At 46.4% G+C, this 22,055-nt stretch overlaps 1 protein-coding gene across 1 annotated transcript in view; it reads right to left on the bottom strand.

Annotated features, from left to right (window-relative positions):
* The window catches only part of LOC138357422 (uncharacterized), a 12,732-nt gene extending 2,187 nt beyond the window's left edge, over window positions 1-10,545 (bottom strand). The window contains exon 1 of the mRNA XM_069314273.1: window positions 10,245-10,545. Coding sequence (XP_069170374.1) covers window positions 10,245-10,545 — 301 coding nt within the window. The remainder of the gene's footprint in view (window positions 1-10,244) is intronic.
* Between the last annotated feature and the right edge of the window lie 11,510 nt (window positions 10,546-22,055).

Genomic DNA, 22,055 nt, shown 5'->3' with positions numbered 1-22,055 from the left:
CTTCACGGCGACCAATACTATAATCACAAAGACTTGACTGGCGCTCGCTGCCCTCAACGAGGTACCAAGTAACAAGGCGGTTAATCCAAGAATGATAACCCCTTATAAAAAATCTTACGTTAACACTTGTCTCTCAGGACAATCAACAACAAAAGTTACTCTAATTCAATTTAAACAATTACGTTAATACACACGTGTCTCAACGACACTTAAATGGCATCAATAACTCGTACATCAATTAATTACATCAACATGAAAGTCAAGCATTCGGTGAGTAATTCCAATTAATTACTGAATACAACAGCCTATTAATTCAGACGAGTATTGATAAAGCCTACTGTCTCTCAACTGACAGTTCACTTCCGGTCTTACGATAAGATTACCTTAACGAGGGTAGACTACTGTACCACACACAATGTTCCAATACTCCGTGTAAACAACAACATCAATACCTGGTGAATTCACTAAGTGGCGGTTACTAATTCTCTTTAATTAGCTACGAGTGCTTAATCACTGTCCGCAGACAGAGCTGATCAGTCCAACGAATTACAGCAGCTTAATTACAGCGCAATTGACTCCGATCATAACAGACCGTCAACCCCTTACGTTAATCACTCAATCAACGACAGCTCGTTAAATCGTTAACACTACGTTAGTCTTCACTTGACAATTCCTCCACTGCGTGAACTTCACTGTGACTGTTGCCTTTACACGTCTCTACGTTAATCACAACAATGTTCAACGAACAAGTGACCTCGTTAAGTAAATCGTGACCCCCGGTGACGTTAACTGAGTTTAATTCTCACGGAATCCTTCACAGTACACAACGCCTTCCACCAAGGTCAAACTTGTTACGGTTTACACACGGTACAACACAGTACAACACAGTACAACACAATACATCCTTGCCACTCACGGCAAAACTTGTAAATGACTTCCCCAGTAAATTATCCACCAATAATTCACACTTTACCACAACACAACAGTAAAATATATAACCAAGGGAAATCTTCCTGTTACCACTTTTCACTGCTGAAAAAGGGAATCAAATTACAGGAATACATACACGACACATTCAAAAAATCGAAGCAAATAACTCACTTTACTCTACCTCTGAATGTGTCACTAGGTGTCCTCACACACGTCAAAAATCACAGTTGGGCCCAACCTCAACTTTATGACGGCAACAGGGTAGACTCACACGTCTCCAATTCCCATTCACCTCCCCAGGTGGTCCAGGGACAAAGGACAGACGGAACACTGGGGGCGAACCCAGCTTCAGAGTTTTATTACCCAAACGGAAACAGTGTACTTACATCAAACATGCGGGCCGCAACCTTTCTCGTACTCACACATACACGTCAATCACACTCCCACTGCTGCTGCTGGATGATGACGTAGGCGTCCTCACTTCCTACACGTGGTCAGGTGGAGCACAGGGTCCTAGACCACGGGGTTAGCTCCACACACACAGAGACCAGGATGGCGCAGACACACCGGCTCAGGCAGGCCAGGGTGCGCACAACAGCTGGGATGTGGTACCACGCCCCTTCCACTTGACACGGTACCCCAGGATACGACGGTACACGGTGTTACACGGTACACGAGACCCGAGACGGAGTCCTTCACTGTTCCTCAGAATTAGAACTTTTAAGGTTTCTCTCATAACACTGAAACCCTTTCTAGCACGTCTCCCAGCAGTATCGTCAAGCACAGATACGATAGACAGCTGATGTCTTTTTTGTAGCCCGATAATTAACGCCTCACTCAGTCCAGTTCCTCTAAGATGGCGTCCCACAATTACGCGGCTAGATGACAAGTTCACACGGTTCGATACAAGCCCCATTCCGATTACCGGATTCTTACGCACGGCACACGGAAAGATAGCAAGATGTAGGCGTGACTTTAGTAATTGCAGGCGGTATTTCCCGATGCTTGGCCTAGCACGGGAAATGTCGTCCACCCCAAGCAGCGTCCTAGGTAAGAATGTCTTTTCCCGCCAACACTATGCCTGGGGTACCATGCGGTACCCTCAGCGTCTTGGCCAATCACGGTTCAGCATTTCTGAGGCCCCAGGCCCTTAGCCAATAGCGTACCTGCCCCATGACGCTACCCCCTCTCACACGAGGTGGACACGTGATAGGGGGGGTGGTCTACGGCCGTTAACCCCCCATACCTCCCTCTCGACACTTGACTTGTACAAAATTTCCCTGAAATCAACTCCTCCTGTAATTTCCTTCACAGACCTGATACAGCGATCAGAATGACATCAATGGCTAGCAAATGTCATGGGCTGTCCAACGACACCCAACACGACTGTGGAAAAGTTATATTCAGAAAGTTGAATCACGGTGCACATCACTGGTGCACTATGCAATTTCGTACTTAATTCAGTGCACGAGAGAGCAGGGAAAATATGTCCCCTGACACCCGCTGCCGTAGAACCGCAGAGGGCCAGGGCAGAACGAAGTTCAGAGAGAGAGAAGGGATCGTTACAGGGAAGTCGAAGACGAGTGCAGAAATCGAAATGACGAGATTCAAGGACAGGTTTACAAAGAAGGAAAGATTGGGGAAGATGAAGACCAGAGCTAACAGAAGAAAAGTGGGAACCCAGTTCGGTAGCAACCGAACCAAGAACCATATATCTTGCGGATATGCTTCCAGATCTGTCGCAGAGGAGTTTCGGACGTAATGGGGAGACATAAGATGCCCAACATTCACGTTTAGCCATACGGATGGCCCTACGGGCCTTCCCAAGCCTCAAACCAATAGCTTTAGCTTCCCAATAGCTTTCCCAAGCCTCAAACTCCTTCTTGTAATGTTAAAAGCATGTTTGATTTTTTACAAACGTGACTGAAACGATGTTAGAGGTAAGAGATATATTCACATTTACAAATTTTCATGATCTTGTATTTTGTTAAAGAAACTCGTAATCTCAAAATACAAATGAACCCTAGAATATAATTTTTAATGTGCTCAATAGCTTTCCCAAAACACCAACTCCTCATATAATATTGCATGCATCTACGAAAATCTTTAAAAAACGATTGGAGTGATATTAAGAGAGATAAAGAGATATATTCATATTTCCATATTTTACACAAACTTGTGTAAGAAACTTGTTGGAGAAACTCGTGAAACCTCATAATAAAAACGAACCCTAGAATGTATTTTTTAATGTGCCCAATAAATTCCCAGGAAACACAAAACTTTTTTTCATGTTTTTATTTGGTCACAGAAAGGGACACAGTAACTGTTTATATAAAGACGTCTTTTTAACGTAAAACATGCGTTAATTTTAGTAAATTAAATGTACTTACCTAGTTGTGCTTGGGGGTTGAGCTCTGACACTTTGGTCCAGTGAATGTGTGAACACGTGAATGTGTGTAGTCACCTAGTTTTTTGCTTGCGGGGAGCAGCCCGCCTCTCACCTGTCAATCAATCAACTGTTACTAACAACTAACTGCTTTGTTTTTCTCTCCCCCCCCCCCACACACACACAGGACGCAGCTCGTAAGAACTGTCTAACTTCCAGGTACCTATTTCCTGCCAGGTAACAGGTGTATCAGAGGGAAAGAAACTCTGTCCATTGTTTCTCGTCGGCGCTGGGAATCAAACCCAGGACCAAAGGATTACGTGTCTAACGTGCTGTCCACTCAGCCATCGGCCATAATATATGTGAGTGTGTGCATGTGTATGGGTGTGGGTGTGTGTGTGAGAGAGAGTACATACCTAGTTGTACTTGCCTAGTTGTGCTTGCAGGGGTTGAGCTCTACACTTGAAGCTGTGTATGGAGTCAGCCTCCACCACTTCACATCCTAATGCATTCCATTTGTCAACTACTCTGACACTAAAAAATCTTTCTAATATCTTATAGCTCATTTGGGCACTCAACTTCACCTGTGTCTCCCTTCTTGTGTTAAATAGTTTGTCTTTATCCATCCTATCAATTCTCCTGAGAATCTTGTATGTGAGATCATGTCCCCATAACTCCTCTGTCTCCAGTGACGTGAGGTTTAATTCCCGTAGTCTCTCCTCAGAGCTCATACCTGCTCAATTCGGGTAATTGTCTGGGGCAAACCTTTGAACCTTTTCCAGCTTACTCTTATGCTTGATTTGATATGAACTCCATGTTGGAGCGCATACTCAGGGATTGGTCGGACTTATGTGGTATACAAAGTTTGAAGGATTCCTTACACAAGCTTCTAAAGTCGTTCTTATGTTGGCCAACCTGGCTTATGCCGCTGAGGATATCCTCTTGATGTGGGCTTCATGGGACAGGTGCTAGTACTCACCTATTTGTGCTTGCGGGGGTTAAGCTTTGGCTCTTTGGTCCCGCCTCTCAACTGTCAATCAACTGGTGTACAGATGCCTAAGCCTACTGGGCTCTATCATATCTACATTTGAAACTGTGTGTGGAGTCAGCCTCCACCACAACACTTCATTGTCCATTCCATTTACTAACTACTCTGACACTGAAAAAATTCTTTCTAACGTCTCTGTGGCTCATTTGGGTACTAAGTTGCCAGCTGTTTCCCCTTGTTCGTGTTCAACCCGTGCTGAAGAGTTTGTCTTTGTCCACCCTGTCAATTCCCCTGAGAATTTTGTAGGTGGTTATCATGTCTCCCCTTACTCTTCTGTTTTCCAGGGACGAGAGGTGCAGGTCCTTTAGCCTTTCCTCGTAGCTCATTCCTCTCAGTTCCGAGACGAGCCTGGTGGCATTCCGCTGAACCTTCTCTAACTTTGTCTTGTGTTTAACTAGGTATGGACTCCAGGCTGGAGCTGCATATTCCAGGATTGGTCTTACATAAGTGGTATACAGGGTCCCGAACGATTCCTTACACAAGTTTCTAAAGGCAGCTCGTAGGCCAGTCTAGCATATGCCGCTGATGATATTCTTCTGATGTAGGCCTCTGGGGACAGGTTCGGTGTGATATCAACCTCCAGATCTTTCTATTTAACTTGTGCAGGATTTCACCTCCCAGATGGTACCTTGTGTTCAGCCTCCTGCTCCCGTCGCCTAATTGCATTACTTTACACTTTCCTGAGTTGAACTTTAGCAGCCATTTTCTAGAGCATTCCTCCAGTTTGTCCAGGTCATCCTGTAGCCTCTGTCTATCTTCATCTGTCTTAATTCGTCTCATAATTTTTGTATCATCAGCAAACTTTGAGAGGAATGAATCTATACCTTCCGGAAGATCGTTTACACATATTAGAAACAGGATGGGTCCAAGTACTGAGCCCTGTGGGACTCTGCTGGTGACATCTAGGCACTCTGATGTCTCCCCCCTCACCGTTACTCGCTGTTTCCTGTTGGTTAAATATTCCCTTATCCACTGGAGCACCTTCCTTTTTACTTCTGCCTGTTGCTCAAACTTTTTTAATAGCCTTTTATGGGGTACTGTGTCAAAGGCTTTCTTGCAGTCCAGTAAAATGCAGTCGGCCCAACCTTTTCTTTCCTGCCTAATTTTTATTGCCTGGTCATAGAATTCTAATAAACCTGTGAAGCACGATTTACCATCTCGAACCCATGCTGGTGGTGTGTTACAAAGCTATTTCACTCCAGATGCTCTACGAGCCTTTTCTTCACGATCTTCTCCATCACCTTTAATGGTATACATGTGGGAAATTGGCCTGTAGTTCAATGCCTCTTGCCTGTCACCCTTTTTGTATATGTGGACTACGTTAACTGTCTTCCAACTTTCTGGTAGGTCTCCTGTTTCCAGTGACCTGTTATACACTATAGAGAGTGGTACACTTAGTGCTTCTAGTGTGTGTGTGTGTGTGAGCGTGTGCGTGTGAGCGAGTGCATGTGAGCATGTACTCACCAAGTTGTACTCACCTAGGTGTGCTTGTGGTGGTTGAGCTCTGGCTCTTTGGTTCCGCCTCTCAACTGACAATGAACTGATGTACAGGATCCTGAACCTACTGGGCTCTATCATATGTACACTTGAAACTGTGTTTGGAGTCAGCCTCCACCACATCACTTCCTAATGCATTCTATTTGTCAACCACTCTGACACTAAAAAAAGTTCTGTCTAATATCTCTGTGGCTCATTTGGGCACTCAATTAACACCGTGTCCACTAGTGAGTGTGGCCCTTTGTGTTAAATAGCCTTTATTTACCCTTACAATTCCTTTGAGAATCTTGTATGTGGTGATTATGTCCACCCTAATTCATCTGTCTTCCAACGACGTGAGGTTTAATTCCCATAGTCTCTCCTCGTAGCTCATACCTCTCAGTTCGGGTACTAGTCTGGTGGCAAACCTTTGAACCTTTCCCAGTTTAGTTCTATGCATGACTAGATATGGATTCAATGCTGGATCTGCATACTCTAGGATTCGTCTGACATATGTGGTATACAAAGTTCGAATTACTCCTTTCACAAATTTCTAAAGGCCGTTCTTAATTAGGCCTACCTGGAATATGCCGCTGATGTTATACTCTTGATATGGGCTTCAGGGGACAGGTCTTACGTAATATCAACTCCGAAGTCCTTCTCTCTCTCTGACTCTTGAAGAATTTCATCTCCCAAATAAAACCTTGTATTTGGCCTCCTGCTCCTTACACTTATCTCATTACATAACATTTGCTTGGGTTAAACTCGAACAACAATTTGTTCGACCATTCCTTCAGTATGTCCAGGTCTTCTTGAAGCCTCAAGCAGTCCTCCTCTGTCTTAATCCTTCTCATAATTTTGGCAATTTCAGCAAACATTGAGAGGAATGAGTCTATATCCTCTGGAGATCATTTACGTATATCAGAAACAGGATAGGTCCGAGTACAGAGCCCTGTGGAACTCCACTGGTGACTTCCCGCATATCTAAGGTCTCCCCCCCTCACTGTAACTCTCTGCTTCCTATTGCTTAGGTGCTCCATTATCCACTGGAACCTCTTAATAGTTACTCCTGTCTGTCTCTCCAGCTTATGTACTAGCCTCTTCTGGGGTACTGTGTCAAAGACTTTCTAACAATCAAAGAAAATGCAGTCCACCCAGCCTTCTCTTTCTTGCTTAATCTTCGTCACCTGGTTGTAGAATTCAAATAATGCGAGTCAGGCAAGATTTACTCTCCCTGAACCCATGTTGGCGATTTGTCACAAAGTAGCTTCTCTCCAGATGTGTTACCAGGTTTTTTTTCACGATCTTCTCCTTGCGTCATTCTCTGTGTACCTGTCCTCACCCGTTCTAAGTTTCATCAAATGTTCTGTCACTGTTGTTTTCCTCCTGGTGTGACTGTGGAGTAGCTTTGGTTCAGTCTTGGCTATGTTTGCTATATCATTCTCACAATTTTTCTCTGCTTCTCTTTTCATTCTAACATACTCATTCCTGGTTCTCTGATCTCTCTCTGCATTCAGGTATTCAGTTATTCCGGAAGTTTCTTCACCTCCTTTAGTTCGGTTCCTTTGCTTCCATTTATGCCCTATTAAACCATGGATTCTTCTTTTGCTTCTCAGAAATTTACTTTTCGGCCGTGATAATCCTGTTTACTGCCTCCTGACACTTTTGGGTGACATAGTCCATCAAGTCATGTACATACTTAACTCTGAGTTCTGTGCCCCATGGTATATCCCTTAGGAAACATCTCATCTCATAATTCCCCTTTCGGTACGCCAGCGTTTTGTTTCCTGGTTCTTTTTGGAGAGGGAGATACAATCTAGCTCCTCCAGGTACTCAAAGTGTGATCACTCATTCCCAAGGGTGCTTCAAACTTAACTTCCCCTTATATCCCACTCATTTAGGGTAAATATCAAATCAAGCATCATCTTCCCCTATCATTCTTGTCGGTCCCTTGACGTGTTGACTTAGAAAGTTTCTTGTTGCCACGTCCAGCAGCTTAGCTCACCGTGTGTATTTTCCTCCATGTGGGTCTCTGTTCTCCGAATCTCTTCCTGTGGTTGAAATTTAGCATTGATTGGTAGTCGGCATCCGTTCCTGCCAGTGACAGAAGCTGCGCTCTATATTATGGTAATGGTGGCCATGTTGTTTCTGTCATAATCCTGTCTGGGTTTTCTGTCATTTGGTGGTGGGTTATATATGACTATCACTATAATGTTTTGTCCTCCAATTGCTATGGTACCTGTTATGTAGTCACTGAAACCTTACAGCCCTGAATATCATTCTCCTCAAATCTCCCGTCTTTTCTTACCAGCAGAGCTACACCACCACCTCCTCTTCCTTCTCTCTCTTTTCCTCACAATACAGTAGTCGTGTAGAAATGCTGCATTTGTTAAGGTTTTCGTTAGCTTTATTTCTGTGAGTGCTATTAAGTTTGAGTTTTCTTCTGTTCCTTCTCATGTCCCCTACTTTGTAAGCGTTCTGCTGATGAAGGAAGCTGTTCCATAGGTGTGAGGATTTGTGAGGTGGATCTCAGAGGATACTGAGGTGAGAGGGGGGGGGGTTAAGTGAAGGGGGGACAAGGAGAGTATTGGAAGAATGGGGAGGGGGACAGGGAGGGAATGGGGGGAGGTGGGACATGGTGGGGTGGGGGAGGGGAAGCAGGATGGGTATGGGATGAAGGGGCCATGGTGCCCGAAAATCCGATGAAAAATGGAATATTTACGAAAAATTACGAAAAATACTACAACGTTCTGGCAACACTGTGGTCCAAACCGTTTAATGATATCTTGAAAAATAACGTAATTAGAGTCAAATTTCCCGCTGCAACTTTCGTGAATCTGGTCTTCGCGGCGTGAGTGCGCCGCGGGGTATTGTATCTTACGTTGTAGATGTCTTATTTTTCGTAATAGCGTTGAAAATAACATGTTATGCATAAAATTAATATAAACTCACACAAATGGCAACAGTATCGTGTGAGTGAGAGGGTGGTGCCCCTCAGTGACTGCGTGTCTCTCATGGAGAGAGGATGTATGCTGACGCGCTCACACAATATCTCCCAGAACATGCTATTTTTGCTATTTGTACTGCAATATGACTTACCAAACGAACAAGAGAAAAGCACTGACAGCTAGATGCATGCGAGCTCTCCATACGAGCTGGCCGCAATGCGTAAATCACCAGTCAGAGTGACCGCAAGTAGAGTAACTTCTCGCGCACGCTACGCAACTCCAACTTTTACAACTAGATCTGCCTTCACAGCCTTTATTTATTATTCAATTTACATGAAACTTGCACATTATATGTAGAGTTTACGCCTCTAAAAACTGTAGTATGTTTTCTTATCTACGTAGATTTATTGATTTTATAAATAATGATACACTTCATTTTGTTGCATACGTTTTTGGGAAACTTTTAAAAATCTGTATTATTGCACTAAATACATCTGGGATAAAGATCATACTACCAAATCTTTATTATATAGTAAGGTCATAGCGAGTGTCGTATAAATGATTTTGGTTCACAATTGTGGGCTGTGAAAGCAATTGAACATTGTTGAAAAATATTTTTTTTTTTCTTCTCTATTTAGGCTGAGATGCTGAAACTTGGCCTAGGTGCAGCACCTTTCACATGTATCAGGATAATAAATTATGAATACCCTACAACAACTCTCATAATTCCGGGGAGATGCCCCCTGAAGGGGGAGGGAGAGTTGACTGATAATTTGAGCAAGAGCAGGGAGTGTTTGGGGTTGGGAGGTTTCTATGCAGAGGCGGGTGGTGCAGTTGCCCTCCCCTCTGGTGTTACTGGGTTACTGGTTGTGGGTTCCACCCCGCCCCCCTTCACCTCTGGGGATGTTGTGTTGGAGGCTGTGATTTCCTGGTTTTCTCCTCCCACCCTTCGTTTCTTCCTTGCTGCTGCTGCCATGGCTCTCTCCTCCCTCATCATGTCCTACTGGAGTGTTACGGCCACTTAGGACCAGTAACCGGGTTCTTGGTAATATAACCTCTTTTAGTGTATCCGACCCCAAGTCGGTAGTAGGCTTTCAAGAACTGACTGTATAGCGCAATAAAGATATAAAGGGGGATAAACACTACACACTTGCCCTCACCAATATATTTACCTCCACCATTAAATACATATTAAAATAGACTATTGCTACACTTACATACACGTAGTACATAGTAGGCATCCTTCAGTCTCGGGAGACTATGGAGTTGCGCCCTAGTTGTCAATCCTGGTGCAGCATCTGGTGTGACTGATGAGGCCAATCCGAGAGTGGCAGTCCTTCCCACACCGAGCACAAACGAAGTCCGATTTTGGTCTGTCTCTTTGCCTCCGATTCCTTGGCAAGTGACTCCTCGAACTTGGAGAGACCTCTTTGAACAGACGGCCCCCAGGCTGAACGGTCTGCAGCCAGTCTCCCCCATATAGCAAGATCAACGTCCATGGCTTTCAGGTCCCTCTTGCATACATCTTTGTACCGTAACTGGGGCTTGCCTGTTGGACGCTTTCCCTGCCTCAGCTCTCCGTACAGGAGATCCTTGGGGATCCTGCCGTCGCCCATTCGCACAACGTGCCCGAGCCAGCGCATTCGTCTCTGTTTCAGCATTGTGTACATGCTGGTAATTCTTGCTCTCTCCAAGACGTTGTTGTTTGTCACCTTGTCCTGCCAGGTGATGTCTAAGATGTGTCGAAGGCAGCGCATGTGGTAGGCATTCAGCTGTCTTTCCTGACGGGCGCAGAGTGTCCAAGACTCACTGCCATAAAGGAGAGTGCTCAGGACACAGGCTCTGTAAACCTGAATCTTATATACTCAGTTAGCCTATTGTTGGCCCACACTCTCTTTGTCAGTCTGGACTTGGTAGTAGATGCCTTACCGATGTGTTTGTTTAGCTCCGTATCAAGAAGAGGGAGTCAGAGATTGTGGAGCCCAGGTACACGAAGTTGTGAACGACTTCCTGTTTGGAATCGGAGATGCCGATGTCAGGTGGGGAGTCCACTCCTTGTCACATGACTTGTGTTTCCTTCAGACTGATGGTGAGTCCAAAAGCCTGAGAGGCCTCGCTGAAGCGGGTTATGAGCCGTTGGAGGTCTTCAGCTGAGTGGGCAGTGACTGCTGCGTCGTCGGCAAAAAGGAAGTCGCGCAGACACCTCAGCCGAACCTTCGCCTTGGCTCTCAGCCTGGCGAGGTTAAGAGCTTTCCATCCGACCTGGTCCGGAGGTAAATGCCTTCCGTGACAGATCCGAAGGCGTGCCGCAGCATAACTGCGAAGAAAATCCCGAATAGGGTTGGAGCCAGTACGCAGCCCTGCTTTACTCCACTTCGGACGTCAAAGGCGTCTGATGTTAGGCATCAAAGACCACGGTGCCCCTCATGTTCTCATGGAAAGATCTGATGATGCTGAGGAGCCTGGGTGGGCATCCGATCTTGGGGAGGATCTTGAACAGGACCATCCCTGCTGACGAGGTCGAAGGCCTTCGTCAATCTATGAAGGCTACGAAGAGTGGCTGCTTCTGTTCCCTGCGTTTCTCCTGCAGTTGTCTGAGGGAAAAGACCATGTCGATGGTAGTCCTGCCAGCTCTGAATCCGCATTGTGATTCTGGATAGACTCTCTCTGCAAGTACTTGGAGCCTCTTCAATGCGACTCGAGCAGCAGCTTTCTGACAATACTGAGGAGGGAGATTCCATGGTAGTGTTGCAGTCGCCCCTGTCACCTTTATTCTTATACAGCGTGACGATGTTGGCATCCCTCATGTCCTGTTGGCGTCCTCTCCTTCTTCCCAGCAGAGGCAGAGAATTTCATGCAGCTCCATGAGCAGGCTACCTCTGCAGCACTTCAAGGTCTCAGAAGGAATGCCATCTTTGCCAGGAGCTTTACCAGAAGCAAGGGAGTCTAGGGCATCGCTGAGTTCTTCCAGGATCGGTTCACTGTCGAGCTCCATTAACACAGGCAGACTCTTAATGGCGCTCAGGGCATCTTCGGTGACCACATTGTCCCTGGCGTATAGCTCAGAGTAGTGCTCGACCCAGCGCTTCAGCTGCAGTGTCTGGTCCTGAATCACCTCGCCAGTGACAGATTTCAGAGGAGCGGTCTTCCTCTGGATAGGGCCGAGCCTGCTTGATGCCATCATACATTCCCCTTACATTGCCTGTATCCGCTGCAGTCTGTATCTGGGAGCAGAGCTGGAGCCAATAGTTGTTGGCACATCGCCTGGCGCTCTGCTGCACTTTGCAGCGGACGGCCCGAAGGATCTGCAAGTTGCGCTGACTTGGGCAGGCTTTGTAGGCTGCCAAGGGTTTCTCTTCTCTTCGATGACAGGTGTCATCTCTTCCGAGTGAGCCTCGAACCAGTCTGACCTGCTGGTCTTCTTGCCAAAGGTGGAAATGGCAGCGTTGAACACAGCGTCTCTGAAGTGCTCCCATCTTTTACAGGCAGTGACCCCGGCTGGGCCAGGAAGAGCTTCCTCGAGCACGCGTGCAAAATCGTCCACCTTGTCCTGGTTGCGGGTCTTGGTGGTGTCGATGCGAGGTCTGCCCGCCTTTTTCGAGTGATGAATCTTCTTTGGTTGCGTCTTGACCCTGCTACATACCAGGGAGTGGTCGGTGTCACAGACAGCACTCTGGTAGCTACGTAATCTTGACGCTGGTAGACTTGCACTCCTGGTAAGAATTAGGTCAAGCTGGTGCCAGTGCTTGGATCTGGGGTGTCTCCAAGATACTCTGTGTTGAGGCTTTGTGCCGAAGAACGTGTTGGTGACACAAAGACCGTGAAGGCAGCAGAGTTCTAGCAGACGTTGCCCGTTCTCATTCATCCTCCTATGCCGAATTGACCCAGACAAGTGGGCCAAATGTTGTGCTCGGCACCCACTCTGGCGTTAAAGTCGCCGAGGATGAACAGTGGCTCCTTTACAGGGATTCTTGCTATGACTCTGTTGAGGTCATCGTAGAATTTTTCCTTTGCCTCTGCTGGAGAAGTCAGGGTTGGTGCATATGCACTAATTACATTTAATGGTCCTGTTTGGGAGTGCAGTTGCAGAGACAGAATTCGTTCGGTTTCCCCCATCGGTGGCCTAATGTGTCCCAACAGTGTATTCCTGACGGCAAATCCCACACCATGTTCTCTAGTCTCATCAGGTGGTTTTCATTGCCAAAGAAAGAGAAGGTCCTCTTTCTCACAGATCCTGATCCTGGGAGCCTGGTCTCTTGGAGAGCAACAATATCCATCTGCAGTTTGCTCAGCTTCCTATCGATGATTGCTGTTTTTCGGGCGTCATTGATTTCTTGCAGGTCGTCAGAGAAACCTGGTGTCAGTGTCCTGACGTTCCATGTGCCCAGCTTTAGGGCAGTTGATATTTTCTTCTTTAGGTTTGGTATTGCTTGGTGCAAAGTTGTCGGGCCGCTTGTCGGTTTTCACCCTAAACCCCACACACCCAGTGAGGTTAACGGACCGTGGCGAGGCAACACCTTATTGGCTGGGGTTTGCCCAGCTTGAGGCGGGCGGTAGCTGCCCAGTGGGCACGATGACCCCTCCCACCGTCGAAAGCAACCCCTGGCGTCACACTCTTCGCCAAAAGGGGGAGCGGTCGGCGAGCGGACAGCACGCTGGACTTGTGATCCTGTGTCCTGGGTTCGATCCCAGGCGCCGGCGAGAAATATTGGGCAGAGTTTCTTTCACCCTATGCCCCTGTTACCTAGCAGTAAAATAGGTACCTGGGTGTTAGTCAGCTGTCACGGGCTGCTTCCTAGGGGTGGAAGCCTGGTCAAGGACCGGGCCGCGGGGACACTAAAAAGCCCCGAAATTATCTCAAGATAACCTCAAGATCTATCTCAAGATAATCGAGCAGAAGACTTAAAACCGGTAGAATGTCGCTTCCCATGTTGGTTCGAGGCTGTGAGGCGAAGCTGGAGTGTCCTCTCCAGGGCGTAAAGCCTGGGTAGGTAGATATGGAGGAGAAGCTGTTACCCATGTAGCAGGTCCCCCCTCTCCACGTTGCTGAAATTATCCAATAGAAAGGCAAATGCCAATACACATGGTTCCAGCAACGTCGCAGGAGCTGCCAGAACGAGGTCGACGTCAACAACGAACTGCCTTAGGGGCTCCAACTCCGGATTTTTCCTCGAGGTTGACTCCTGAAGCCTTTCCCAAAAAAGGGTATGGCCGCAAGGCAGCGGAGGTTTAAAATCAGGGTTTCCTTCCCCTAGATGGGCTGCCTTCCCAGGCTATCGAGTCCCATCTACCCGGAGCAGCTGGTTTTAAGGCCAGAGGCACGCCCGCCCCTTCTCCTGTCGGTAAAAGCAGTTCCACCGGACTTAGACTAAGCCACCCGTGCAGGCCAGGAGTTGGACTTGGTTGTCAGAGGCTATTTGAGACGCATGACGTATAGGAGCATTTTATAGGTCATGGGAGCTCGTCCCCCATTACCACCCCCTGGCTATGACAACCCCTTGGAACACTTACATACAATAGCGTCACTTTCACTCAGGATACAAATGCGTTTGCAGTGTTCACCAATTCCAGTGATTACGACGTCCCAGTACCTTATCCACTCATACTGGAACACACTGGTGAGTTCACCTTTCTATACGAGCCAGTCCATCCACACAGTATCACGATGTGCCAACACCTAACCTTTTGCTCTCCAGCTACTCGCTGGCAGAGGGCTCCAGCAACATGCTGACATGGGTACCAAACGAACTCACACACGGGTAGCAAACTCTCAGCAGAAGCCTCTAGCAGTTTGCTACCAGCACTTCACACTATGCATATCACTGTAACCCTTAATAGCCAATCCGGGGTACGCCGATCGTCACCGTGTGTTAGCTGCTGCGTATACTAGCAGCTAACATACTGCCTTTATCGACGGCGGCTTACTTATTCTTCTTTCAGGACCAGTCTAAGGATTCGTGAGCTGTCTAAGGTAAACTGCCTTCCTCACAACAATTGCCTCCACACTTCACTTCTGTGGCCATAAAAACGTCATTAATAAGATGGACAGGATACTGGGGAAACCATGAGGTAACACTCATTCACCGGGGAGTGAACGTTATGCTTGTAGCACAACCTAGATGGCGCTGATCATGACACGCCACCCACCAGAGGTCATCCACATCGACCTCTCTTTCTGACTAAGGCAGGAAACCAGAGCCATTCATTGCTACCACGCCACCACCAACAGATGGCTGTCCACATTGCGTTCAATACTAGGGGTACGGGAGTGCCGACTCACAGATCGCACTGTAATTGCGTCTCCACCCTCCAACGATGGTTTGGTTTCTAAAAGGAAACTAAACCAAATTAGTATGCTTGAGCAAAACAAACTCAGTACCTTAGATGCGAGACAATGTGTCTGCCACCACGTTGTCCACTCTTTGTATGCTCGACATATAGGGAATATTGTTGGAGGTGTAGACTCCATCTGGTGTGCAGAAGATTTTTCTGCCTTAACTGTGCATAGATTTTAGGGGATTGTGGTCAGACCTGACCAGTATTGGATGGCCATTACTGGTTAGGTAAACTTCAAAGTGTTGTACAGAACTGACCAAGGCCAACGTCTCCTTTTCTATCACAGAGTAATTTAGCTGGCTATTAGTAAACTTCTTAGAATAGTATGCTATAGGGTGTTCCACTCCTTTAGCATCAATTGTGATAATACAGCCCCGAGGGCGTAATCGGAAGCATTTACGGTGAGAGGGAATTTATCTTCGAAATTTGGGGACATGAGGATAGGAGAAGAAATCAAAACTGCTTTTAAATTTTCAAAAGTCTCTGACAGCTTTTGCCCCACAGGAACTTTACGCCCATCTTTAGAAGATTCATCAGAGGGACTGCGATGCTTGAAAAGTTGGGGACAAATTTACGGTAAAAACCAGCCATACCAAGGAAACGCAGGATTTCCTTCCTTGTTGAAGGAGTCGAGTACTGGATGATAGTTTCCACGTTGCTGGTTTTTGGGACAATCCATCCTCCTCCCACCACATATCCTACAAAGATAATGGAGTTTTAGCGAACTCAGATTTATTTAGGTTGACTACTAACCAAGCATATTGCATGACCATAAGAATTCTTTAGATGACGTAGGTAGTCGTCCCAACTTGAATCATGGATTAAGATATCGTCGATATAGACCATAGTATTACCTACATCACACAACACCATACCCATCATCCTCTGGAAGGTAGATGCGGCATTCTTCATCCCAAACTGCATCACCTGACATTCAAACAAGCCGTCTGGGGGTTACAAACGCTGAGATGGGTTTGGCTCGCTCCGTGAGGGAAACCTGCCATTAGCCTTGCCATAGGTCGAATTTTGTTAAGTATTGCGCCCTGCCGATGGTATCTAGACACTTCTACTCTTGGAAGAGGATAGGTATCTGCTACTGTGACCTTATTAACCTGTCTGTAATCAATACACAATCTGTATTCCTTACCAGGTTTGAGCACTAGCAGAACCGGGGATGACCATGGACTTATGCTCGGGGCTATCAGATGGTGCTGCAGCATATATTCCACCTAGCGTTTCACCACCTCTTTTCCGGGGGTTGAGACGATATGGGTGTTGTTTGATCGGCCTTACTCCATCATTCAGGATAACGTCATGCCGTAGGACAGATGTTAGTCCTAGAGCGTCTCGAAAAATGGTCTTAAATTGCTGGATTAGTCTTACCAGAGGTGGTTGGTTTCCTTCAGTTACGTGGGTCAACATTGTCTGTAAATTATATAAGATCTCTGAGTTGGTTAATACCTTTTCAGCATCCTCCATCGCCTCTTGACCATCCTCTCTTGTCGCCACTATGGTTACTGGGCGAATGTCACGACCTTGATATTTCTTTATCATATTAATATGGACTATCGTTTGTTTCTTCCTTCGATCTGGAGTGCTAAGGATGTAATTAGTACAGGTTACTTTCTTCAATACTGGATAAGGACCTATGAACCTGGCACTCAACCCCGTCACAGTGGGTGAACATACCAACACTAGGTCCCCTACCTGAAAATCCTTCGGTGTTGTCCTTTGGTCGTATCTCTGCTTGGTAGCTGCCTCAGAGTTCACCAAGTTTCGTTTGGCTATCTCCCACGCAGAAAACAACCTGCCTTTGTTAGTAGACAACCAGTCTACAGCATCTAGGTCGTCTTCATGGTCCAGCCATTGATCCCTTACCATCTTCATGAGACCTCTTACTGCGTGACCATACATCATTTCAAACAGAGACACGCCTAGGGATTCGTTTGGAAAAGATCTACCGATCTAACCGGTAGGGTAGGTCTTCAGCCCATTTGCTCTGCCTTTCGTAGCAATATTTCCTCAGCATGCCCTTCAGTGTCTGATGGAACCTCTCCAAAGCCTTTGCGACTCGGGATGGTAGGCACTAGATGTAATATGCTGGATCTCAAGGCCGGCAATCTGTTGACGAAATAAGACAGAGGTAAAATTAGTCCCGGGATCCGTTTGGATGGTCTTAGGAAGACCATATCGTGCAACAAACCAGAGAAGATGATTCACAATTACATTCGTTGTGATTGTCTTCAGGGGGATTGCTTCTGGGTACCTACTAACCCGATCCGTAATAGTGTGCAGATACTGTACTCCAGCAGTAGAAGGCGGAAGCAGGCCTACTATATCTAAGATGAGGTGCTCAAAGGGCTCACAAGTAGAGGGTATAGGACAGAGAGAGGCTTTGGGAACAGGCTGATTTACTTTTCCAGCTATCTGACATTCATGGCAGGACTTAACAAATCATCGAATGTCACTCTTCATCCGCGTCCAGGAGAAACATCTAGCCAGGCGATGAAAGGTTTTTGATATCCTGCAGTGTCCGGCAAATCGGCCGCCATGGGCTGAAAGTAACAAGTTGGCCCGAAATACTGCGGCTACGACTACCTGTGTATCTTCCTCAGTAGACTGGTGATATCTCTGTGGGCACCTCCGACACAGTACTTCATTTGTCCAGAAATACTGGTCACCTCCTTTTGCAGCGGAATCCATAGTACCGGCTAATACCTGCACTTGGGGGGTTCCTTCTTCTGTTCTTCTGAATCTCTTAGTATCAGGGTTGTTCGGGTCCAGTGTTCTGGTACGGGAGTCGAATCCAGCAAGGTCGCGGGAGCATTATCAGTAACCTGCAGGGTAGGTAGAGGGTCAAACAAGGTATTTAATTTCAATTGTGTTTGTGCCTGGGATCTAGTTTGTACGGCTACTACTGGTTTCACATCATATACCGGGTCTTCCACAACCAGGGGATGGTTATGCACCAAACCTAGAGCCAAGTCGTAGACCAAGATAACCTCTTTCTCCTCTATTGGAAGATTATCCACCACTGCTAATGTACACTTGCCACTGAAGTACGATGACTCGAGATGTACTTTTACTAAAGGGGCAACTTACAATGTCGAGGGAAACCCGCCGAATATGACCTTTTCTTTCTCATTAATAGACACTTCCTCGGGTAACGAGTTTTTCAAAATCAGAAACTGGGCAACTCCACTATCTCTGATTACCACCACAGACTTACCCGTTTGGTCACTCGATACATACCTGTGCAAAGTGTAGGGGCAAACAACTCCGGTTTCTCTTTCTTCATCTCTAGCGACAGGGCGGCTACTGGTGGCATCATACTGCTACCCAGCATAACCTCCCTACGCGAGTCGTTACTCGTTCTGCCTCGACACTTAGAAGCTATGTGTCCTCTCTGACCGCAGGTCCAATACACTAAGTCCCTCCTAGGACTAATTCTTCTAGGATTACCTGGGGTTGATTTTACGGCACCTCGTGGGATGGTCTAATCCTCCGGCTTATGCTTCGTAGGTGGTTTCGAGTAGCTCTTCGGAACATACCTGGTAGAAGACCGATGTGTTAGAATATACTCCTCAGCCATAGTGGCTGCCTGCACTCATGGTTTCTACTTGTTGTTCTTCCAGGTATGTCTTCAGATCACCAGACAGACAATCTTCAAAGTCTTCTAATAGAATGAGTTGTTCAAGTTGCTCTTTTGTCTCTACCTTCCGAGAAGCGCACCATTCGGGAAACAGCCGTTCTTTAATACTCACAAACTCCGTGAAGGTGTGCTTTGATGTCTTCTTTAGGTTATGAAACTTCTGCCTGTATGCTTCAGGCACCAACTGGTAAGCCATCAGCACTACCTTCTTGACAGCGTCGTAATCACTGGAGTCATCCATCGACAACGTGGAGTATGCGATTTGGGCCTTTCCAGTCAAAACGGATTGGATCATATTGGCCCAATTTTCCCTCGGCCATTCAAATGATGCAACTACCTTCTCGAAAGCGGCAAAGAACTTTGAGACTTCTTTCTCGTTAAACTTAGGAACCATTTTGATGTTCCTCACTGAATCAAAACTAATTATTTCTCTCCTACATCCTAACCTTAGCACTTCCAATTCGTTTCTCCTTTCTCGTTCATTATCTTATCTTTCTCACTCCTCTCTTTCTCGTCTTTCTTTCCTTTCTCGCTCTCTCTTTCTCTCCTTTCTCTCTTGTCTTCTTTCTTCTAGTTCTAGCTTTTCCATTCTATTTCATGATGGATTTCAAACTCACGCATTTTCACAGTCAATAGGCTCATGTTAAGTTCACTAGTGTCACTCCCACCATCATTTCCTTGGACTTCCTTTTCAGTGGAAGCCATGACACTTTCCTTTTTACTGTGCGCCTCACTTTCTTGCTTTTCATCGGTTTTTTAAGTGCTTATGGACCATCGAGAGGAACTACGTGTATCCTGCTCACTCACTTAGATTCCTAAATAAGCACTTATCAACACTAATTCAGGCTTCCAAGGTATTTAAATCTTGGACGGCAGTCTTCCTGGTTTAGGAATTCCTGCACGTCGTACAAGTTATTGATGGTCTTTTTTTGTGCCATATTGTACCTTTTTCAAGTTGAGCCCAAGCACGCAACACTGCACTATTTTCAACACTGCACCACACAAACACAAAACGGAACGAGGAAGCTATACACGGAGATGGCACTATTTAACCAATCCTATCAAACGCACTTGACAAGAAGTCGGAGCCCGCTGGGGATGCCAATTATGTTACGGCCACTTAGGACCAGTAACCGGGTTCTTGGTTATATTACCTCGTTTAGAGTATCCGATCCCAAGTCGGTAGTAGGCTTTCAAGAACTGGCTGTATAGCGCAATAAAGATATAAGGGGATAAACACTACACGCTTTCCTTCATCCATATATTCACCTCCACTATTAAAATATATAAATAGACTACTTCTACACGTATGTACAATAGTGTCACTTTCACGCAGGACACAAATGCGTTTGCAGTGTTCACCAACTCTAGTGATTACGACGTCCCAGTACCTTATCCACTCGTACAGGACAACACTGGCGAGTTCACCTTTCTACACAGACCAGTCCACCCCACACTGTATCAGTATGTGCCTACACCCCACCTTTCACTCTCCAGCTACTCAGTGGCAGAGGGCTTCAGCAACATGCTGACAAGTGTACCGACAAACTCACACAGGGGTAGCTAACTCCTCAGCAGAAGCCTCTAGCAGCTTGCTAGCAGCACTTCACACTAGGCACATCACTGTAACCCTTAATAGCCAATCCCGAGGTATGCCAATCGTCACCAACACTGTGTATACTAGCAGCTAACACACTGCCTCAATCGACGGCGGTTTACTTAGTCTTCTTTCAGGACCAAGCTAAGGGTTCGTGTACTGCCCAAGGTATTATTGTGGGTTGGTGGTGTTGTCGTCGTTGATCCTTCTTTCTGGACAACCCAACCCACAACTCGGTAGAGTGCTTGTACTTTACCAGGAGATCACACTGGGCGCTTCTGGCTCTTGGAGAGGGCTCAACATCACACGTTTAGGGGATGCGGCTCCAATACTTAGCCTCGTTGTCGCGTGCACACACCCACTCGAGCCCGTGACTCCCCACTCTCTCCTTATGTGATATGATCTCCTCAATCCCCTTTCACTTACTAGTTTTCCGTCCTACCCTGTCCGCAGCTGTGGTTCTTGGTTCTTTCTCTCTCTCTCTCCTTCTTTATTACTTCCTGGGAAGCCTCACTAGGACAAGGGCAAACATCAGCAAACTTGAATACATTTACTGGACAAAGCACATACACACATATAATAATAATGAATCCTACACTCTATACTATTTCAGTCAGGTTGCACTCCAACACCATCAGAACTCTATCATCTGCTTATCAAGTGGTATTCTATCTCCTGATTCACCACCTAATACTACCAACCTCCTCAAGTAGATCAAGTCTTATAATACAATGTTGCACTATCAGCAAGAGAATATACGTCTGTAAACATGTGCAAGGAAAATTGGCGTATGAATGCAATAACATAAATATAATTATAAATGTTCCTCGATATACAACAATGATCCATCGATCACCCTATCAGTCCTAGAACACATACAACTGTAGGTAATCCAGCCTACGGCTGTAACTCTATACTTCAGTATAAGCACTCCTCGGCACAAGAATGGCAAACAATCACTCACCTTTCACTGCGTCTTGCACGCTAATGACAACCAAACACTCTATCACCTCCTACAAGTAATCATTTAGAACTTCCCTTCCACATCTGGAAGTTCACTATCCTGATCTCTTCAGGTTCTTCCGGGTTTATCTACCAGGATCCTCTGCAGCTCCTCCAGGCTGCTACACCATGAAGTTTTCCTTGAGCAACTATGGTGCTCACTTCAACCACTTCTACTAGGGTCCTCCACAGCTCTCCTGGCTGCTTCACCATGAAGTTTCCTTGAGCAACTATGGTGCTTCACCACCTCTACAGAAGCATGTGACACTCCTCTTCACTGCTTCTCCTCACAGCTCGAGGTCCTCTCCTCCACTACCTTGGAGTCTCATCAACTACTCCCTCTGTGCTGGCTTCGAAGTTCTCAGTAACTTCTTCCCCAAAGACAAACCTGCAACCCATTGACATGCCAATAAAAATGTTTCCTTCTAAACACATAGACGAAACAATCCACACAATATGTTTGCATTCAACATCTATTTGCTCTCTACATGCAGTGAGAGTGGACTCCCCCGTTTGGGCTGGTCCATGCTCCGCCTTGCCCGGCGGGTGGCTCCTCAACTCTGGGAGGGTCCTCCGCCTCCAGTCAGTTGGCTTCAGGCGGTCGACGGGAGAGGATGTGCTGCTCGTCCCTCCAGCTGTCTCTCTCATCTCCGTCCTCTTATTTAGGCTTCCTGCTTTAC

This window comes from Procambarus clarkii, chromosome 78, assembly GCF_040958095.1.
Source record: "Procambarus clarkii isolate CNS0578487 chromosome 78, FALCON_Pclarkii_2.0, whole genome shotgun sequence".
Classification (NCBI taxonomy): Eukaryota; Metazoa; Arthropoda; class Malacostraca; order Decapoda; family Cambaridae; genus Procambarus; species Procambarus clarkii.
The sequence above is the reverse complement of the archived record's forward strand: the minus strand, read 5'-3'. Positions and strand labels throughout refer to the sequence as shown.